General features: G+C 49.1%; 2 protein-coding genes across 2 annotated transcripts in view; one reads left to right on the top strand and one right to left on the bottom strand.

Annotated features, from left to right (window-relative positions):
- Positions 1-18466, bottom strand: part of Mettl4 (Methyltransferase like 4) — a 71706-nt gene that overhangs the window by 29356 nt on the left and 23884 nt on the right. The window lies entirely within an intron of this gene.
- LOC144155919 (uncharacterized) lies at positions 8792-11130 on the top strand. The gene has a single exon (XM_077687628.1). The coding sequence runs from the start codon at positions 8911-8913 to the stop codon at positions 11041-11043; it is 2133 nt and encodes a 710-aa protein (XP_077543754.1). The 5' UTR covers positions 8792-8910; the 3' UTR covers positions 11044-11130.

Genomic DNA, 18466 nt, shown 5'->3' with positions numbered 1-18466 from the left:
ATGTTCACTCTATAGTATGTGGGGCAGGCTGCCCACATACGGGGACATCCTCGCGCATTACCGTTTGGAGCGTACCATTTTTACACCTCCTCACCCATCTCTATCCCGATCCTTGGCAGTCATCTATCGCCAGCTCCAGAACTGCTCCATCCCCGCCCCAGCCATCATGACTGCGATATTTCCTAAATCTACATACACACATGTCCGTATTGCCCTGCCCCTCACGCATCGCTATCGCACATCATATGGGCCAGGCACCATCCCACCCCATTCTCCCTACCATCACCACCGTGAAGCCCTGGGAGGCTGCCCTGAGTGATCCATACCCCAAGTCCAAGTAGACCTGGCCCGCTTGGCCGACGTACGGCACCGGACCACTGCCCAAAAGGGGCCCTGCTGCCGACGGACAACGGTGAAGACGTCGCCGGCCTAATCGGGGCCCCGGCTGTGGCCAATGAAAGTTATTCCGTCCGCCCGCCCGCCCGTCCGTCCATCCGTAGAAAAGGGGCCCGTCAACCAGTACGCATACATTCTGAGCAAACCTGCGCACAAGTTGAGAGATGCAATATCGAACCTTTGACACGTTGGGCGTTCTGATCCGCATTAGGTCTCTTCGGACGAGCAACCATCACGCTGTCAGGAGGGCGCAAAAAAAGAATGTTCAATCACAACGTCCGTGCGTGCGTGCATGCGAAAGTACACCAGGCAGGAAGCTGGCAGAACGAACTCCTTTGACGGCGGATTTCGACACGGTTTGCACTGTACTATAGCTGGCCAATCGGTTTTGCAGGCAGTTCTTGCTTACGGCTCGTGAGAAAACTTTGTCTCCATCTGAGTCCGTTCGCGCAATCTAAAATCTTGCGTCACATTTACATAGTCAACTGAGTGAGAAAAAAAATAACGCAACAAAACGAAATAAATAAGCTACTTGCAATCACATTTAAATGGCCCTGTTTAACGAACGAGTGCATAATGCGTGTTAAGGCACAATAAGATGAAGTGCTGCCGCTGTTAACGACATGTGGGCATTAACTGCAAGAACTTCTCATACAGCCTAGGTCATATTTCGATCCGGACAATGCGATGCTGTGCAATACTCGGGGATTACAGCACAATAACTTCACCATACATTACGCTTTGGGAGTTACTTTACGAGCAATATATGGTGCATACTGCGGTACTTCTCTGTTTACTGTAAAGGTTTTTCCGGGAAATACGAGAATCACTGTATACAATTTATACACCACAAGGTAGATTGCGTTAAAATCTCGCAGGCGTTTCGAACGGCGTTATTACCGAGAGGGAAGGAGGAATAAACGTTTAATCGAGCAGTAAATGTTGTCGGGTTGACCATCAGGTGGGGGCCCAGGAAGCCCTGGGTCTTGGCGGTCTGTCTCGCCCGGTCTACCAGATGGTGGTGATCCAGGTTGTGGACTAAAAGAATGCGTTCCGTGCATTTTTTTTTCTTTATTTCTTTAGGGAGCGACATAGCTACAGCAACAAATGGAATTGTTATTTTATTTTTTTCCTCATTGAAGTAGCTATATCCAGGCGGAACGGCTCGGCTGACGTCACCGTCACCATTAAATTAATTCTCTCTCTCTCTCTAACATTAAAAAAATGCTCGAGGAGTTGTAATATGCGCAACCGACGTGCTTTCAAATTCTAGAGAAAGTAAATGAAACAAAAAGCTACAGGGAAAAGCATAATTAGACAAACAAGAAACTAAGAGGCATCTAGTCAAAATGCTTTGTCACTTTAGCAGCTTTTAGAGAAAATTTGATAAGTTCCCGCAAGAGAGAGAGAGAAAACAACCACTCATCAAGAAACGCGCGAGTTTTGACGATACAAATAAAAGACAGAAAAGAGAATTCTACACACCGAAAACAAAAACGTTTATGAAGGTTCCGTATTATGTTACGAACGGTGAGAAAATAAAAATCTCGATGAACATGCAGGATGACAACAATGAAATGATAAAATAGGCCGCAGAACTTCGTTTCTGACAAACACAAAACAAAACAAGATACGGGCACAGGCGACAAGCGCACTATTTGTCGGAAGCCAGGAAAAAAATAATAAAACCGAAATGTTAAAGAAACCGACAAGCGTCGTCGGAACAATAGGGTCTGATCTTCAAGTGAGATCTTACAGAATTCAAAGAAGAGACGAGTCAGAGGAACGGTATTTTTGTGAATAATGTCTCTACGGTAGGGGTGAGGCTAAATAGTGATATTCAGCCAAGAATTGCAAATACGAAAATATTTTGAAAAACAACCATTTGAATAATTTACGAGCTCTCTGTCTCCATATATATATATATATATATATATATATATATATATATATATATATATATATATATATATATATATATATATATATATATATATATATATAGAGAGAGAGAGAGAGAGAGAGAGAGAGAAAGAAATGCCGGCAGTCTACAACGCCAAAGAAGGCATAGGGGAATGGTTGGACTATTTTTTACCGTTAGTGAAATTATATATTTTTTCTTATATTAATTGAAGCGAGAAAGAAAGAAAGAAAGAAAAACACGCGCCCAGAGTGGGGACCGAACCCACGCCTTTCGATTAGATCTCGAATGCCTTACCAATTCGGCTATCTGGGCGACTGTGTTCTGCTTCACTTTCTGGGGTATTTATATTTACTACAACTGTATCTGACGCTTGAGGGTGGTAGCCAGCGCCACTCAGACTACGCGGGGAGAAGGGGACCTTCTTTTCAACCCCCGGGGCGTGACGCGAACGTCTACAGCCTGTCATAAGCGCGTAACTGGCGGGAAACCCTCTTATGCTACCTTGGCATCAAGGCTGCCAGAACCGAGCCGAGGCCCTCGCTATATATATATATATATATATATATATATATATATATATATATATATATATATATATATATATATATATATATATATATATATATATATATATATATGTTTGGAAATGATGGGCTCGTTACGAAATACAGAAAGAAATGCCGGCAGTCTACAACGCCAAAGGAGGCATAGGGGAATGGTTAGACTATTTTTTTACCGTTAGTGACGTTACATTATTTTTCATTAATTACGTGAGAAAGAAAGAAAGAAAAACACGCGCTAAGAATGGGGACCGAACCCACGCCTTTCGATTAGATCTCGAATGCCTTACCAATTCGGCTATCTAAGCGACTGTGTTCTCCTTCACTTTCTGGGGTATTTATATTTACTACAACTGTATCTGACGCTTGAGGGTTGTAGCCAGCGCCACTCAGACTACACGGGGAGAAGGGGACCTTCTTTTCAACCCCCGGGGCGTGACGCGAACGTCTACAGCCTGCCATAAGCGGGTAACTGGCGGGAACTATATATATATATATATATATATATATATATATATATATATATATATATATATATATGATGTTACGGGACTGAGGTGGGCAATACCTCACAGCCCCTTGACCGAAGAACGATTACGACGACGTTCCTGGCGCGCGTCTTGCGCGAGGTCTGTGTCATGGCCGCTATGCCCATCCTGTAAATAGATCGATTCACCCCATCCCATCGTTCGCCTCATCTGTGTCCGGCCGCCACGTAACATTTTGGTGGAGGTGCGGGATCATCCCCATCCTAGCCTCCGCATCGCATCGTCTCGGCCTTGGGAGAAATCGTCGAGGGACCGTCGGCCATGTCGGACAGCCCCAGCCCACTGCGACCTGCATTCGACCACGTCCCCCGCCCCGTGTCCCCAGCCCGTGTGAAGCCACTGAAGACCAGCCGATACAAGCCGAGAACAGACCAAAGAAGATGCCGTGTCCCCAGCCCTTTCGTCCGACGTGGTTCGAATTCCGCAGACGGTTCGTTTGTGCCTTGAAGACATAGCTTCTGTGGGGCCAGGCATCAACAGAGACGTCATATTCATCTGTGGCGGCAGGCACATCTTCACCGTATGTTTTCATCGCATCGCTCAGCGCATCGCAATCCTTACGTTGCCTCGACATCGACCTGGGCGGTCGCCCTCGACCGGGGGGGTGATGTTACGGGACTAAGGTGGGCAATGCCTCACAGCGATGTGGCCCAGTGATGTGGCTCAGCGATGTGGCCCAGACAGCCTTTACGAATTTAACGCTATGCCGTTTGGGCTTTGCAACGCCCCCGCTACGTTCGAAAGAATGATGGACAGTCTCCTCCGTGGCCTCAAGTGGAAGACGTGCCTCTGTTATGTGGACGACGTAGTCGTTTTCTCTCCCGTCAAAAAATGCCGTTTCGCCGCACGCAAGCTTACCATCCTGGGTCATGTCGTTTCCAAAGACGGCATCAGCCCCGACGCAACAAAGCTTCGAGCCGTTGCAGAGTTCCCGAAGCCGACCACACTGAAGGCGCTTCGGAGCTTCATTGGCCTCTGTTCTTATTTTCGACGGTTTGTTCGCAACTTCGTGGCCATCATTTCGCCTCTTACCAAGCTCCTCGGTAACGACAGCGGCATTTCTGCTTGGTCACCATCCTGCGACGAGGCGTTTGCGACACTGCGTCGTTTGTTGACATCCCCGCCTATATTACGGCATTTCGACCCGTCGGCCCCCACGGAAGTGCACACTGATGCGAGTGGGATTGGCCTCGGTGCCGTGCTCGCTCAGCGGAAATACGGCTGTGAGGAGTATGTTGTTGAGTACGCAAGTCGGGCACTGACGAAAGCAGACACAAATTAGTCCGTCACGGAGAAAGAATGTTTGGCCATAATATGGGCGCTTGGGAAGTTCCGCCCGTACTTGTATCGCCGCCCATTTGACGTGGTGACCGATCACCACGCGCTTTGTTGGCTCGCCTCCCTGAAGGATCCTTCAGGTCGTCTTGGGCGGTGGGCTCTTCGCCTGCAAGAATATGATATCCGCGTGAATTATGGCGCATTCGGATGATGACGCGCTCTCCCGCTCTCAAATCCCGGCTGACGTGTCTCACCTTGCCGCAGCGGACTGTAGCTTGTCGTCGCTCAGTGTCACCAACATGACTGCCGAGCAGCGTAAGGACCCATGGATAGCTTCCATCATCGGCGTCCTGTCTGGTCCTTCAGATACCGGTGCACCCAGAGCACTGCGGCGACAAGCCTCTCACTACCAACTGCGTGAAGAGCTCCTTTATCGTCGGAATTACAACTCGGACGGTCGCAAGTGGCTTTTGGTTATCCCACGCCATCTGCGTGCCGACATCCGCTCCGCCTTTCTTGCCGACCCGAGTTGCGCGCACGCTGGCGTCCTGAAAACGTGCGAGCGACTACGCCCACGTTACTATTGGATGCATGTATACCTATATTATACGTGCGGAAGTACGTGCGCTCATGTCCGGAGTGTCAGCGTCGCATATCACCGCTTACTCGCTCTACAGCCCCGTTGCAACCACTACCGTGCCCCTCGAAACCCTTTGACCGAGTTGGAATCGATCTGTACGGGCCCCTGCCTTTAACGGCTGCCGGTAACCAGTGGATAATTGTAGCGGTCGACTGTCTTTTGCGTCACTTTGTACTTCGTCACGGAGCGCCTCGGGAACTTCTGAGTGATCGTGGCCGCGTTTTCCTATCGGACGTTGTGAAAGCTCTACTCGCCGAATTCCACGTTGTTCACCGCACGAGCTCCTGGTACCACCCGCAAACCAATGGGCTCACAGAGCGCTTTAACCGCACCCTGGGAGATATGCTATCAATGTACGTGTCGTCGGATCACTCCAACTGGGACCTCGTACTTCCGTTCATAACGTATGCATACAACACGGCTACGCAGACAACGACAGGATTTTCTCCGTTTTTCCTACTTTATGGACGCGAGCCGACCTGTATACACTGGACACCATTCTGCCTTACAACCCTGACGGCACAGAATTTAAACCGATTTCGCAACTAGCGCAGTAAGCCGAAGAGTGTCGCCAACTCGCCCGTTCAACAGCGCCAGAAGCATCGCCGTGACGATTTCACCACCCCTCCGACATTTGAACCCGGCCCACATGTCTGGCTTTGGGTGCCCTGCCCAACACCGGGTCTCTCCTCAAAACTTGTCGCCAAATATCATGGCCCTTGCAAAGTCATCGCCCGCACTTCGCCCGTAAACTTCATTGTTGAACCAGTCACCCCCTCCTCTGATCTTCGCCGCCGGGGGCACCGGGGGCGTGAAACAGTCCACGTTCAACGACTGAAGCCCTACTACGACCCCCATGGTGTCGTCCTCACCCTAAATCGCCAGGTTGGCTCCTTTTCATCGGGGGTGATTGTAGCAAGGATAACGAGGAGCTCTTGTAACGCCATCAGCTTATCCGGGTATGCGCCACACCAAGAGTGCCATGCGATCGTGGCCAATCTATGCACGACGGTATGCACGCACGCTGGTGGCAGTGGAAGAAGTACGGCAGAATGTGCTTGGCGCGTGTGTTCGGCCATCGTCTGTACGCTTGTACCTGCGCTCGCCTTGCTTCTGCTCCTGCCAATAAAATTGCAACGTTCGGTCTACTACCGGAGGGTCAACTATATCCCTTACAAGATATACATATATATATATATATACATATATATATATATATATATATATATATATATATATATATATATATATATATATATATATATATATATATTATATATATATATATATATATATATATATATATATATATATATATATATATATATATATATATATATATATAACAAAAACAATGTAGTTTACTACTGTTTGGACTAAAGGGCCAGTCGTTATCGGAGTAACAAACATTGATCACCAGAGAAGGTGCCTTCCAATGCGCCCGGCTTATGAGGAACCACACGTGATTCATTGCAAAAAAAAAGTGGAAAAGTGCATTTGAGAAGGTAATGCAAATGCACTACCATATATCTCTCTTGCTAAGCAAACAGACGTGAAATAAGGCGCCAGGCACCCATGTTAACCACTTCTGAGTAATGCCCAATTTTGTGTCCCGAAGAAAGGATTGCCCATTTCCCTTTACCATTGGGCGCGCCGGGCGGTGACAATAGCTTAATGTTCTCGTACTTTCGTTGAAACCAGACGCTGAGGTGTTAAATTTGTTAATCAGGAATGACTCACGAATGTCTCTATCGTGGTGGGCACGAAAACCAGACTGAAGTATTGTAGCTTTGGTATGATCAAAGGAATGGCCTGTAATATTCACGTGTCTCGATAGTTAAGCTGCGGAATGGATGTTACGTGTGCCCTGTGGTTATTACAACGTAGTTTAAATGACAGCGCCAGTAAAGTTCGATTCGATGTTGAGGTAGGGTGGTGTCGCCGTGGTGGGGTGTGGAGCACCCGATGCCGATGACATAGGAGGTAGAGAATGAGAAAAAAAAGTCTATTCATAGAGTTTACAAGTATTTACAAAGACATTTAAGACGACTCAAGGCAAAATGGAGACTGGGTAAAAATAAAAATGCACCGCAGAGCACGACGAGGGTATCGCCGCACGATCCCTGATAGGGGCCCGGAGGCTAAGTATAAATGATTATACTTCAGCCATCTGGATCACGTGAAAAACCCTTCTTTCTCCTATTTATTGTTCTTCGCATGCTCTATATGCTCAATAATTTTGTTCTGCTCCGGTTTTGACATTTTATTTCACGGCAAGGCACCCCGTGTAAAATTGATGACGATGAGTGGCGACACCGCGAACACGGATGTCACCTGCCATGCTGAGAAGTTTTACGGTGGAGGGTGGAAACCTCTTACGACGGCGGCCAGTGACCTGGGCGGGCCCTGGCCGACGGGCTGCCGTCCAAGCCCGGTGGCAGCTTCGCATACAGAATCGAGCAGACAACCGAGCGAGGCGCCGCCGAAAAGCGTCAGGAACGTTTCCGCACAAACAAGTTTTTTTTCTTTTCTTTTATGAGGGAAGAGGGGGGGGGGGGAGGGGGGGGGGGGGGCAGCTGCCTTAGTTGCGCTCAAACTTAGCACGAAGGTCGCATTTTCTATTCGTTTTCTCCCGAAATAGTACAGGCAGCAGCAATTCCTTCGCTCTTCTTTTAGCAATGTGATAAAAATCTGTTTTCGTCTGTTTCAGCTCGCTTTAAAACATGAATTTTATCGATTGCTAGACACCAGGCTATTGCTGTCACGTGTGTTATTGTTGAGCAAAATACATAATAAAATTACATCTTTGTGCAAAATTTCAGGGGCGAGGAGCCCCGCAGCTTCCTCAATAAAGTTTTTTGAAGAGCCTCTGATAGTTTCCTGCATGTTCTATCCAGCACCTACGATTGGTACTTTGTGGCGGGCGTCTCCGCATACGCAGACGTCGATTATGCATGCATTTATATGAATTTTCATAACCTTGTTTTGAGAAATGTTGAAAGTAAGCTTTGATTTGGTTAGATCTTGCGCAGCGTTCCGGAGCGAAGAGTCATCTTCTACAGAAAAGAAGCGGTGGCGCCTTCGTCCCTATACAAGCCCCATAAAATTTGGAGTCTGTGCTCCTCTAAACCGGCGGTGGCCAATTCCTCAGGCTAAGAGCGCGTTCCGATTACCCTAGTAAGCTGCACAGTAGACTGCTACGTAGGGCAAACCATTTTAAACCCGATTTCAATTTCCGCAATGACAGGAAACTAGGACGTTAAACCACTGGACGCAACCTGACGCCCGCGACGATGCAGGGTAATTTGCTGCTGAACTAGTAAAGCGACGCTAGTGCCCTGATTACGCATAATGAAGGTCAAAAGTAAAACAACGAACCTGTGATTTATGAATTTTGAAATTGCTTCTGGTCGCTTTTTATTTTCTTGAGCTTAAGCATATTAATTTATTTATTCTGGTTTTCAGAACTGGCTTGCTCAGGTTGCATTTGGTGCTTTCCGGTGAGCACGTGGCGGCGGCGGTGTTCCAATAGTCGTTGCACTTGCTATTTGCGCGCCAAATGGGATGCTTTCGAAAGCACCATTAGGAAGGCAGAAGAAGAAGTCCACGACGGAGCTTCCGAATCCGTGCCAGGTAGTCGATAAGAACAGGTATTTGCAGTATCTTGCCTTCCCGAGGAATATGCTTCGTATCACTTGCGACGATGACGCTCCAGAGGATCGCCCCAAGGACGACGGCGCAGCGACCGAGCTGGGCGGCGTGGCCACGATAGAAGGCTATGCCCAAGACGTCAGTGCTTCGGCAGAGGTGGCTGCGGGCCGCGCCCTCGAACCGGCCTGCGAGAAGCGAGGCAAGCGGCCCCCCCAGGACGTGGAACAGGACCGCTGGCTTCCGGAAAAGCGACAACGACATGCCCCCTCATCAGAGGCCATCTTGCCCAGCGGAGACGAAAACTCCGCCGGGCACGTAGGGCTGCTGGACATTCCGGAAGAGGTCGCCGTGCTTATATTCTCACACTTGCTAGAGCGCGACCTGTGCCGGGTGGCGAAGGTGTGCCGCCGCCTGAACGACATCTCCAACGCCCCCACGCTCTGGAAGAGCCTTTTCCAGAGCGTCTTCGAATACGACCTGCCACTGTTTCACCCGGCCCCTGACCAGTTCCACTTTGTGTCCCCCGATGAGGCCGTCAGCCCGAACGCTTGGAAGGAGAGCTTCAGGCAGCTGTACAGAGGCATCCACGTGCGTCCACCCTTCCAGGAGCACATCGATGGCCGGTCGCTCACCTGCACAGACAACATCGTGACAGCCCTAAATTTATCCAGGGCCATGATCCAGCCTGTGATTTTCGTGCACGCTGGCACGTATCAAGATGAGTTAATCACAGTGGACTCAACTGTTGCGCTCATCGGGGCCGCGCGAGGTAATGTCGCGGAGAAGGTGATCATACAGCGCGGGAAGGGCTCGACGGTTGCATTTGTCGAGGGCGCCAGGGCTGCCTACCTCGGGTATCTCACGCTCAACTTCACGCCGCGGTCCCCGTCGTCCAGGCGTAATCGGAAGCGCTGCTGCCTGCAGATCACCGCGAACTGCTCGCCAACAGTGGAACACTGCATCGTGCGCAGCACGTCGGCAGTAGGTGCTGCAGTCTGCGTGATCGGTCAGGGGGCTGAACCTCGCCTCCGCTGGTGCGCTATCTCCGACTGCCGGAATGGAGGCCTCTGCATAGCCGATTACGCCAAAGGCACGTACGAGGGCAACGACATCAGCCGCAACGGGCTGGGTGGCGTGTGGGTGAGCAACTACGCCAGTCCCGTCATGCGCCACAACCGCATCCACCACTGCACGGGCGCAGGATTGTACGCCTTCGAAAACGGCATGGGATACTTCGAGGCCAACGACATACACGACAACAGCACCGCGGGCGTCGAGGTGACGCTGGCCGCTGAGCCGGAGGGGGTGCACCGCGATATCCTGGACGGCGAGATGAGCGGCGTACACGCACTCGACAGCGGTCAGTTCGAGGAGAACGGGATTCCTTTGAACGAATTTCCTGCCGTTTGGATAACCTCCAACACAAACCCCATCATACGGCACGGCAACGTCTACGGAGGGCCAGAAAATGGCTTGTACGTATTATACGAGGGGCTGGGACTTATTGAGAACAACATTCACGGCAACAGAATCGCGGGGATCCAGATCGAAGGAAGTAGCGACCCGACGGTTCGTCTCAACACAATCCGCCACGGTCATCACGGGGACATCTCCGAGCACGAGACACGCACGGGTGTCATTGAAATGAGTGAAGTAAACGGCAACACCCTTAGCGGAGTGCTCCTGTGCGCCGAGCCCGTGCTGCACCGCAACCGCATCCACTCGAACGAGCTGGTGGGCGTCTACTTCCTTGACAACGGCCGTGGTCACCTAGAGCAGAACGAACTCTTCAGCAACCTCTATCCAGGCGTCGAGATCGGAACTGGTAGCAACCCTACCTTATATTACAACACGATTTGGGGTGGACATGTGTATGGAGTGTTTGCACACAACGAAGGCCGGGGTGTTCTGGAGCAGAACGAGGTCTTCGGCAATGCCCTGGCAGGAGTCACGGTCGAGGGTGTCGGCAGACCGATGCTGAGGAGCAATAATATCTGTGAGGGCGGCGACTCGGACTCTGCGTCTCCGACGACGTCCAAGGAGTGATCGAGTAGCGCATCTTTCTCAACTGTGCTCGCCCTGACCCTGAGCCACCCTGTGCTGCGACGTAACTGCATCTTTGGAGACCTTGCTATTGGCATGGAAACACCGAACAATGACGCTTGAACTTAAACTAGGGTTGTTCCCTGACCTCGAGGCCGGTTTTTTGCACATGCTGCAGGCAGTGGCGTAACAAAAAAAAAAAAAAAAAAAAACAAGGGGGGAGGGGGGGTGCAAGTGCACCGGGAGCCATTTGTGAGGGGCGCCGAGCCCATTCCACCCAACATAAGCTTGAGGGGGAGGAGGGAGGGAAGGGGGCAAAACACGCTGTTCAATAAAGTTCTGGTTTTAGCTTTTTGGTACATTATCGTAACAAAAGTGCTGAAAAAACAAGGGCGCCGAGTGGGAACACACACCGGGCGCTAGGGGGATACACAGGAGCGTTGACGAAGACAAGGTCAAAGAGAAGGATACACATACGGGGGGCTAGCGCTCCGTGTTCCGCTAACGCTTCCTACTCCGGGTGTCTGACAAAGTCAAGGACGAAGAGGGACACACACGGGGCGCTGACAAAGATGCTAAAGAGCACACCCGTGCGTGTCCTCCGGCATATCGCCCTGTGGGAGTCCCTCTCTCTTCAACTCTGGATTTGTCAGGTAGCGCTACTAGTTTTCTAACAGTGTCGGTGTTCAAGCGATTAAAATGCATGCTCTCCTTGTAGTGAAGCGCCGACATATAGCTGTGAATACTTATATGCACGCTGGATCAAGGAGTCCAGGACGCAACACCACATAATAGCCAGTGTGCGTATGTGCATGCTTGCATGTACGTTCATCCGTCTCACTGTCGATAAAATCTGCGCCCTTAATTTTTTTATCGATGAACTTTCTGCAGTTATTCCTACAAGGCGAAGTGAACAACGTGCAGTGGATTCTAGGGATTCTGTGTTTTTTACTCACAAAAACTTCATGGTTATGTTCCATAAAAAACTACCCGCCGCGAATGTTCCACATAATATCCACACAACCTGACAAAGGAGAGGTTCGCGAAACTTCTGAGCACAATGGAACAAAGACCGGCAGTGCCGGGAATATGACAGCAGGGGAGGACGACAGCGGAGGCAACATTGCACCTCTACAGGTTTAACCTGACGCTACGAACCAAAGCGAACTGAATTGCACGAAGCAGCCTCCGCCTATTATTTCAGAGTTCGTTTAGAACCATGAGTCTTTCAAAATTTTGCACGTATACTGAAAAAAAAAAACCGTCGCGTCTAACGCTCTGCGAACGGAAGTAGTTAAGCTCGGTGCCAAGTATTCCCAAAATGGGGAGGACCAATAATTGCCTCCAAACAATTACCGATCAATAACAGTCACTAAGCCTTATTTAGTGACGCTACAATCAATGACCAGAAGAAGTTAGGCGATGATCGTGTGAAAAGTGATCCGTCCGTGGCTAGCCCCAATCCTTCATCCATGGAGAAAAAATTTATGGGGGATAACAAAACATCTGACGAACCATACAACTCTCAATTTTCTCTAACAGAGCTTTTGGTTGCCCTGGGAACATGTAAGGCTTCAGCGCCAGGAACAGATAGGATATAATATACAATGATTCAACATCTGCACACAGAAACTCTCCAAACACTCCTGCACTTATTCATTGGTAACCACCAGGTAGCCCTTTTCCCCGGACACGGCAAAGCCACGCACAGCCTAGGGCGTGGGTGGGTACAACCCACACGGGCTCGGGGTCCGCGGTATCGCCACTACCGCCACCTTGAATAGACAAGGTGCCCCTGCGGGGCGCCCTTCGTTCATTCTCCGACTATATATGTTCACCTCTCTCACTTATGGAAGCCTCAATTCTGCGAATCTCGTAAATGCGATGTGGCAATTACGAAATTTCGATGCACATTTAAATCTTTATCTACAGAAATGTGGTGATCTCCTCAATGTCCTTTCTGCAAGGCTCTGGAAACTATATAACACTTTCTTTTAAATTGCCGCAGCTTTTCCTCGATGCGACGCACGCACGTTGAATACACGTTTAATCGGCCTAATCTCCTGTTATCTTCCATCGCTGTTCTTTCCCTGGGTGCTTCGTTCCTCGTAGTTCGTCACAGAGATGGTGTGCTCGCCCTTGACTCCCTTGTTGCGGCGACAGGCCCCCTGCCCTGGTAGACAGCTATTTCTTCATTCGTGATTTTTTTTCTTGACTATTCTGTTATGCCCTAAAATTTCTTTTTTGTTGTCTCAATCTTTTTCTCGTTCTTTATTATTTTTTCCCTCTAAAATAAACCGGGTCACACCCTAATCGTTACAGGCGGCTTATTGGTCAATCCCCCGCGTGGGTATGCGCCATGATTCAAGGGTACCAATCCAACCAACCAACCAACCAACCAGACAACCTTGAACAGCGCCCGGCTTTCTCAGACCATGGGCAGAGTCTGACAACGCCTCAGACAACGGTACGAGTTCCAGGCTACACCCCTGGAAGGAGATTCCTCGCGCCCCGTCGGCGGAGAACCAGCTAAGCAAGCTGCCGGGCTGGGACGCTCGGGCTACGCACCAACCTAGGACTACCCTGAGGCTAAGGACGCACCTAGGGCTACGCTCCCCTGGCTTTTGGCGGCGACGGCTGGGCTCACTCACTACCTGCAAGCCCTGCGAGACACGTCGGTACTCTCTGAATTGGTCACGCGTAGTAAGTGTGAAACACGCTTCTTGGCGTCGTAAACTTCGTTTTGAGCACCACGTGACTCAAACTACGCGTTGTTTTCTTCCATCCAAGCGTGAAGCGGATCGAGAAAACCCCCATTCGCTTTCTCTTACGCGTGATGCAAAATTGTATGCGTGTGAAGCGGAAAACTAACGCTTAGGAAAATTCCGCGCCGCCGATCGCGCCTCTCGTCATCACGCATACACATACCGAGATACATATACCCAAGACGACGTGTGTGCGATTCCCACTAACGCATGCAAATAAATCCGTTCAATTCGATGACTCGGCCATTGTTTGCTTCCTAATGTTCGACATACGTAAGGGATACAACGCATAACATTTGCTAGCTCCACGTTCTACTTTTCCCTCCAACATGAGAACTATCCCTTTCTCCCGTATTGACGCTACGAAGAACAATTGCAGGGAAAGGTAATCTTGCAATGCGAGCCCGCTGGCTGGCGCGTTTTTCATGAAGGCAGGCACATGCCTTGCGGAGAAGGCGCTCTGTGGAACAACGTGGTGAAGTGTCTGTGTACAAATTCAAAAATGTTTTCGCTGCTAAGACAAAAACTGTTCCGATTAAGCTTTCTGAAATAAACAGCGACAATTGGTACAAGTGAACGCCTTGTATTTTATATTTTTACTAGGATCAAAACAATGCGCAATTTAGGGGTGAATATGGGCCGGGAAAGAGATTTTTCCAAACTTGACAAACGTTTTCCGGCACATTTCTCTTTTTTTTTGAGTGTCAATATATTTTTACGAATTGTCCACAATGGTGAAATTCCGAAATAAAATGCTTCATTGGCTGAGAGTGTGTGCTTGTATTCGCTGGAGTAGCTTGAAAATGCGCACCATCATGCATATTCTGAATTGCGTAACGAGAGCAGAACAAAGCAAAAATCTTTTTAAAATGCGGCATTGGACAGTTCAGGGCCTCAGTATGAAGTCCACAATTTTTGTTATCAATTTTTTTGACAGACCGAAGTTTGCTTCAAACCCTGGAGATAAAAGGGTGGCTACAACAAGAAAATTTTTTTTGAACAAAAATACTTTGAGGGAGCATTGTGCGCCATGCAAGGATGAGCCACAGTTTTTACTGAAGAAATCCGTGACGGTCGACTTTACGGCTGGGGCGTTTGTCGTGGAATGTAATGCGTCTTTGTAGCCTGTAGCCTGTGTTAACATGCTACAAAGACGCTTCGTTGCGGGCGACTGAATGACAACTCAGCGAGAATACAGACTGCCCGAAATGAACAGTTTGTGAAGAAGAGAGAAAAGCAGGCAGCCACTCTTATTGCGCTGTTCTTTGAGCTTTTTCACGATGCGTGCTAGCGCGTTTCAGTTTCCTCGCAGCGGAACGCCTGCACCGCTGTCGCAATCCATTTCCCGTAGATGCATGCGCCCGTTCGATCGCAGATACCTACCTAAAGAAAAAAACTGTGGTTGATTCCTCTGTCACAGGAATCGGTAAAACACGAAAGTGAAATGTGCAGCGAAATCTGCAGCTGAGCATGATTTGCGGGTCGGTAGCTGTCTTGTCGGTTTGCTTGGCGAGCGACGTCCTGCTGGCGGGTCGCATCGGCAAAGGGGTACTTTCGTCATTTCTATGACGGATATGACATCAATGAAATCGATATATTCCGGCATAAAACGCTTTCGCGTTAAAATATAAAACCAGAAAACGAACAACCCTAAGTATGTATAACGTACTGATGATGATGATGATTGCTATTGGTTTCCCCCTTGTAGCGGGGTGATGACATGTCATCTTACCAAAAAGGACTAATATACCCATGTTTTACACTCTTGGTTTAATACTAGCGCTGCTTAGGGCAGGCAAAAAAAGCTTATTAGGCACAAAATATTTTTTTTTCCTGTTACAGGTGGTAACTTCCTAGGCAATATTCCCCTCTCTGCTTTTCGTCCACCAGCATTCTAATCTTCTTTTCGTTCCCTCGACAGCCTTGAAGTTAACTTTCTCTGTGATACCCTTAAATCCTAGGGCTTCTGGAAGCCGAATATTTACCTCATGTCGATTTGGATGGATACCCTCACATTCTAACACTACGTGTCGCATAATTTCTGTTTCTTTTCCGCAGACCACGCATACCCCATCATTTTGTGAATACTTCCCCACAAAGCTCTTAGTTCGCAGGCAACCTGCTCTAGCCTCAAAAAGCAAAGCACTGCCCTGGGAATTATCTAGAAATTTTCCTTTCTGATGTTCAATTTCTCAGCCCTGTACATCTCTAACGACGTTTTAGCTTCCATTTTTTCCCGCCATTTATTCGTTTCAATCTGCCTTGCCTCTTTTTTGGTTACCTTGGCTGTTTTGGATTCTCCACTGTTCTTTCCGTATTTCATCGTTAGCCGTCTAGGCCTTCTTAACCACTGCGTGTCCACGCTTTTCAAGTATAGGTACCTAAAAACCTTAGCTGCCCACCTTCGTTGATCCATTGCTCCCAACCTCATCTCAAAGCATATTAGATGCAACGCATTTCTTTAACTCGCCTTGACGCGCGTTTTCGCGGCGTAGTCCGCATCCCTCCCCCATTCTCCTCGCCGCGACAGCTGCGCGCTCCGCAGCTCTCACCGCAGCGCCATCTGTGCGTCAGCGCGGTCAGCGCGCAGCTTGCGCTCGGCTGCGCTCGCTCCCGTCGCCGTGCCAGCTGTACGTTAGCGCGCAGCTTGCGCTCGGTTAAAAAAATTACACCATCTTCCCGCGAGGGGAACCATGTGGTAGATGCGACGCATCGGGGGTGAACATGCTGCGTAAATAGGATACACAAGAACAGCAATCCACACGCTGACATCACTAACATAACGGAAACGCAACGGCAACCCCCGATGGGTCGCATCTACCCCATGGTTCCCCTCGCGGGAAGATGGTGTAATTTTTTTACTCTGTGCTTCTCTAACTTCAAACGACGCCCAGCCCATATCCCTGAACTCTTTAATACTAAAGGTTGCTTCCCCGCAAGAAGACCCTGTTTGCAGGGGTGCACCCTTTACAGGCCGCTTGCCTTATTGTAATGGCGTCACTTCCCTGACGGATATGACGTCACCTAAATCGTGGTGTCACCGGGAATAAAACACTTTTGTGTTAAAAAATCATTTGGAGCCATTCTACTTAGTGAAGGTGGATGACCAGTGAAGCTGTATCAGATACACATAACATATGTGATGAGAGAATGTACACGTATTTTTTTCTCCTCATTTGTGCGATATGTAACTGCCTGCGGTGATACCGCTGCGCGTCAAACGACGAGTTTATCTCGCGTGTCGTTACTTACGGCTCGCGCTGCGGACGAGGAGCGCCCCTCGTGGGTGGTGGCGTCTGCAAATTAAACGGGCCCGTGCGAAAGGACGACTGGCCTGAGCCTGTTCCAGATCGGCGCATGCGCAATATCGAGCTATCTCCAACCCAGCAGGCACCAGCAGGTGTCGCCAGCATGCTCCGGAGCCGTGCGCTCGCTTGCCCTAGACAAGCCTGACGTGCACTGTACTTACAACAGCCGCACTTACAGCCGTACTTACAGCCGTACTTACAGGCGACATGAAGGACTTGAAAAATTACAGGCCGATCAGCTTACTGTCAGTCGTCTACAAGGTATTTACCAAGGTAATCGCTAACCGAATCTCTGCAACCTTAGATTTCAGTCAACCTAAAGAACAAGCAGGGTTCCATAAAGGTTATTCAACAATGGACCATATTCACACGATCAATCAGGCGATAGAGAAGTGCGCTGAGTATACTGAACCCCTATATATAGCCTTCATAGATTATGAGAAAGCATTTGACTCGGTCGAAACCCTAGCAGTCATTCAGGCATTACGCTAGATGAGCATTATGTAAGAATACTAGAGGATATCTACAGTGGGTCTACAGCTACCATCATCCTCCACAGGGAAAGCAGTAAAATACCTATAAGGAAGGGTGTCAGACAAGGAGACACAATCTCTCCAATGTTATTCACAGCATGCTTACAAGAAGTATTCAGAACGTTGGATTGGGAACAGGTGGGAGTAAGGGTTAATGGAGAATACCTCAGTAACCTGAGATTTGCTTATGACGTTGCCTTTCTAAGTAACTCGGGGGACGAATTGCAAAGCATGCTTTCCGCACTGGGCGAACAGAGTAGAACCGTGGGCCTGAAAATTAATATGCAGAAAACTAAAGTAATGATCAATAACCTCGGGACAGCACAGCAGTTTGAGATAGGTGGCGAGGCAGTGGAAGTGGTAAGCGAATATATCTACTTAGGCCAAGTTGTGACCCCAGATCCCAACCATGAGGCAGAGATAATTAGAAGGATCAGAATGGGGTGGGGTGCATATGGCAGACATTCTCAGATAATGAATAGCGGCCTACCATTGTCGCTGAAGAAGAAAGTGTATGACAGCTGCATCTTACCGGTACTCACCTACGGGGCAGAAACCTGGAGGCTCACTAAGAGGGTTCAACTTAAATTGAGAACGACTCAGCGGGCAATGGAGCGGAAAATGATAGGTGTAACATTAAGGGACAAGAAGAGAGCGGAGTGGGTCAGAGAGCAAACTGGTGTTAAAGATATATTAGTAGAAATTAAGAAGAAGAAATGGACGTGGGCAGGGCATGTAATGCGAAGGCAAGATAACCGCTGGTCATTAAGGGTAACAGAGTGGATCCCTAGAGAAGGCAAGCGTTGCAGGGGGCGGCAGA

The sequence above is a fragment of the Haemaphysalis longicornis genome, unplaced genomic scaffold (assembly GCF_048455015.1).
Source record: "Haemaphysalis longicornis isolate Haplotype H1 unplaced genomic scaffold, Haemaphysalis longicornis Haplotype H1 scaffold_1, whole genome shotgun sequence".
NCBI classification, from domain to species: domain Eukaryota; kingdom Metazoa; phylum Arthropoda; class Arachnida; order Ixodida; family Ixodidae; genus Haemaphysalis; species Haemaphysalis longicornis.
The sequence above is the reverse complement of the archived record's forward strand: the minus strand, read 5'-3'. Positions and strand labels throughout refer to the sequence as shown.

Coding starts and splice junctions, on each gene's coding strand:
- LOC144155919 (XM_077687628.1), top strand. CDS start 8,911: ATGCTTTCGAAAGCACCATTAGGAAGGCAGAAGAAGAAGTCCACGACG.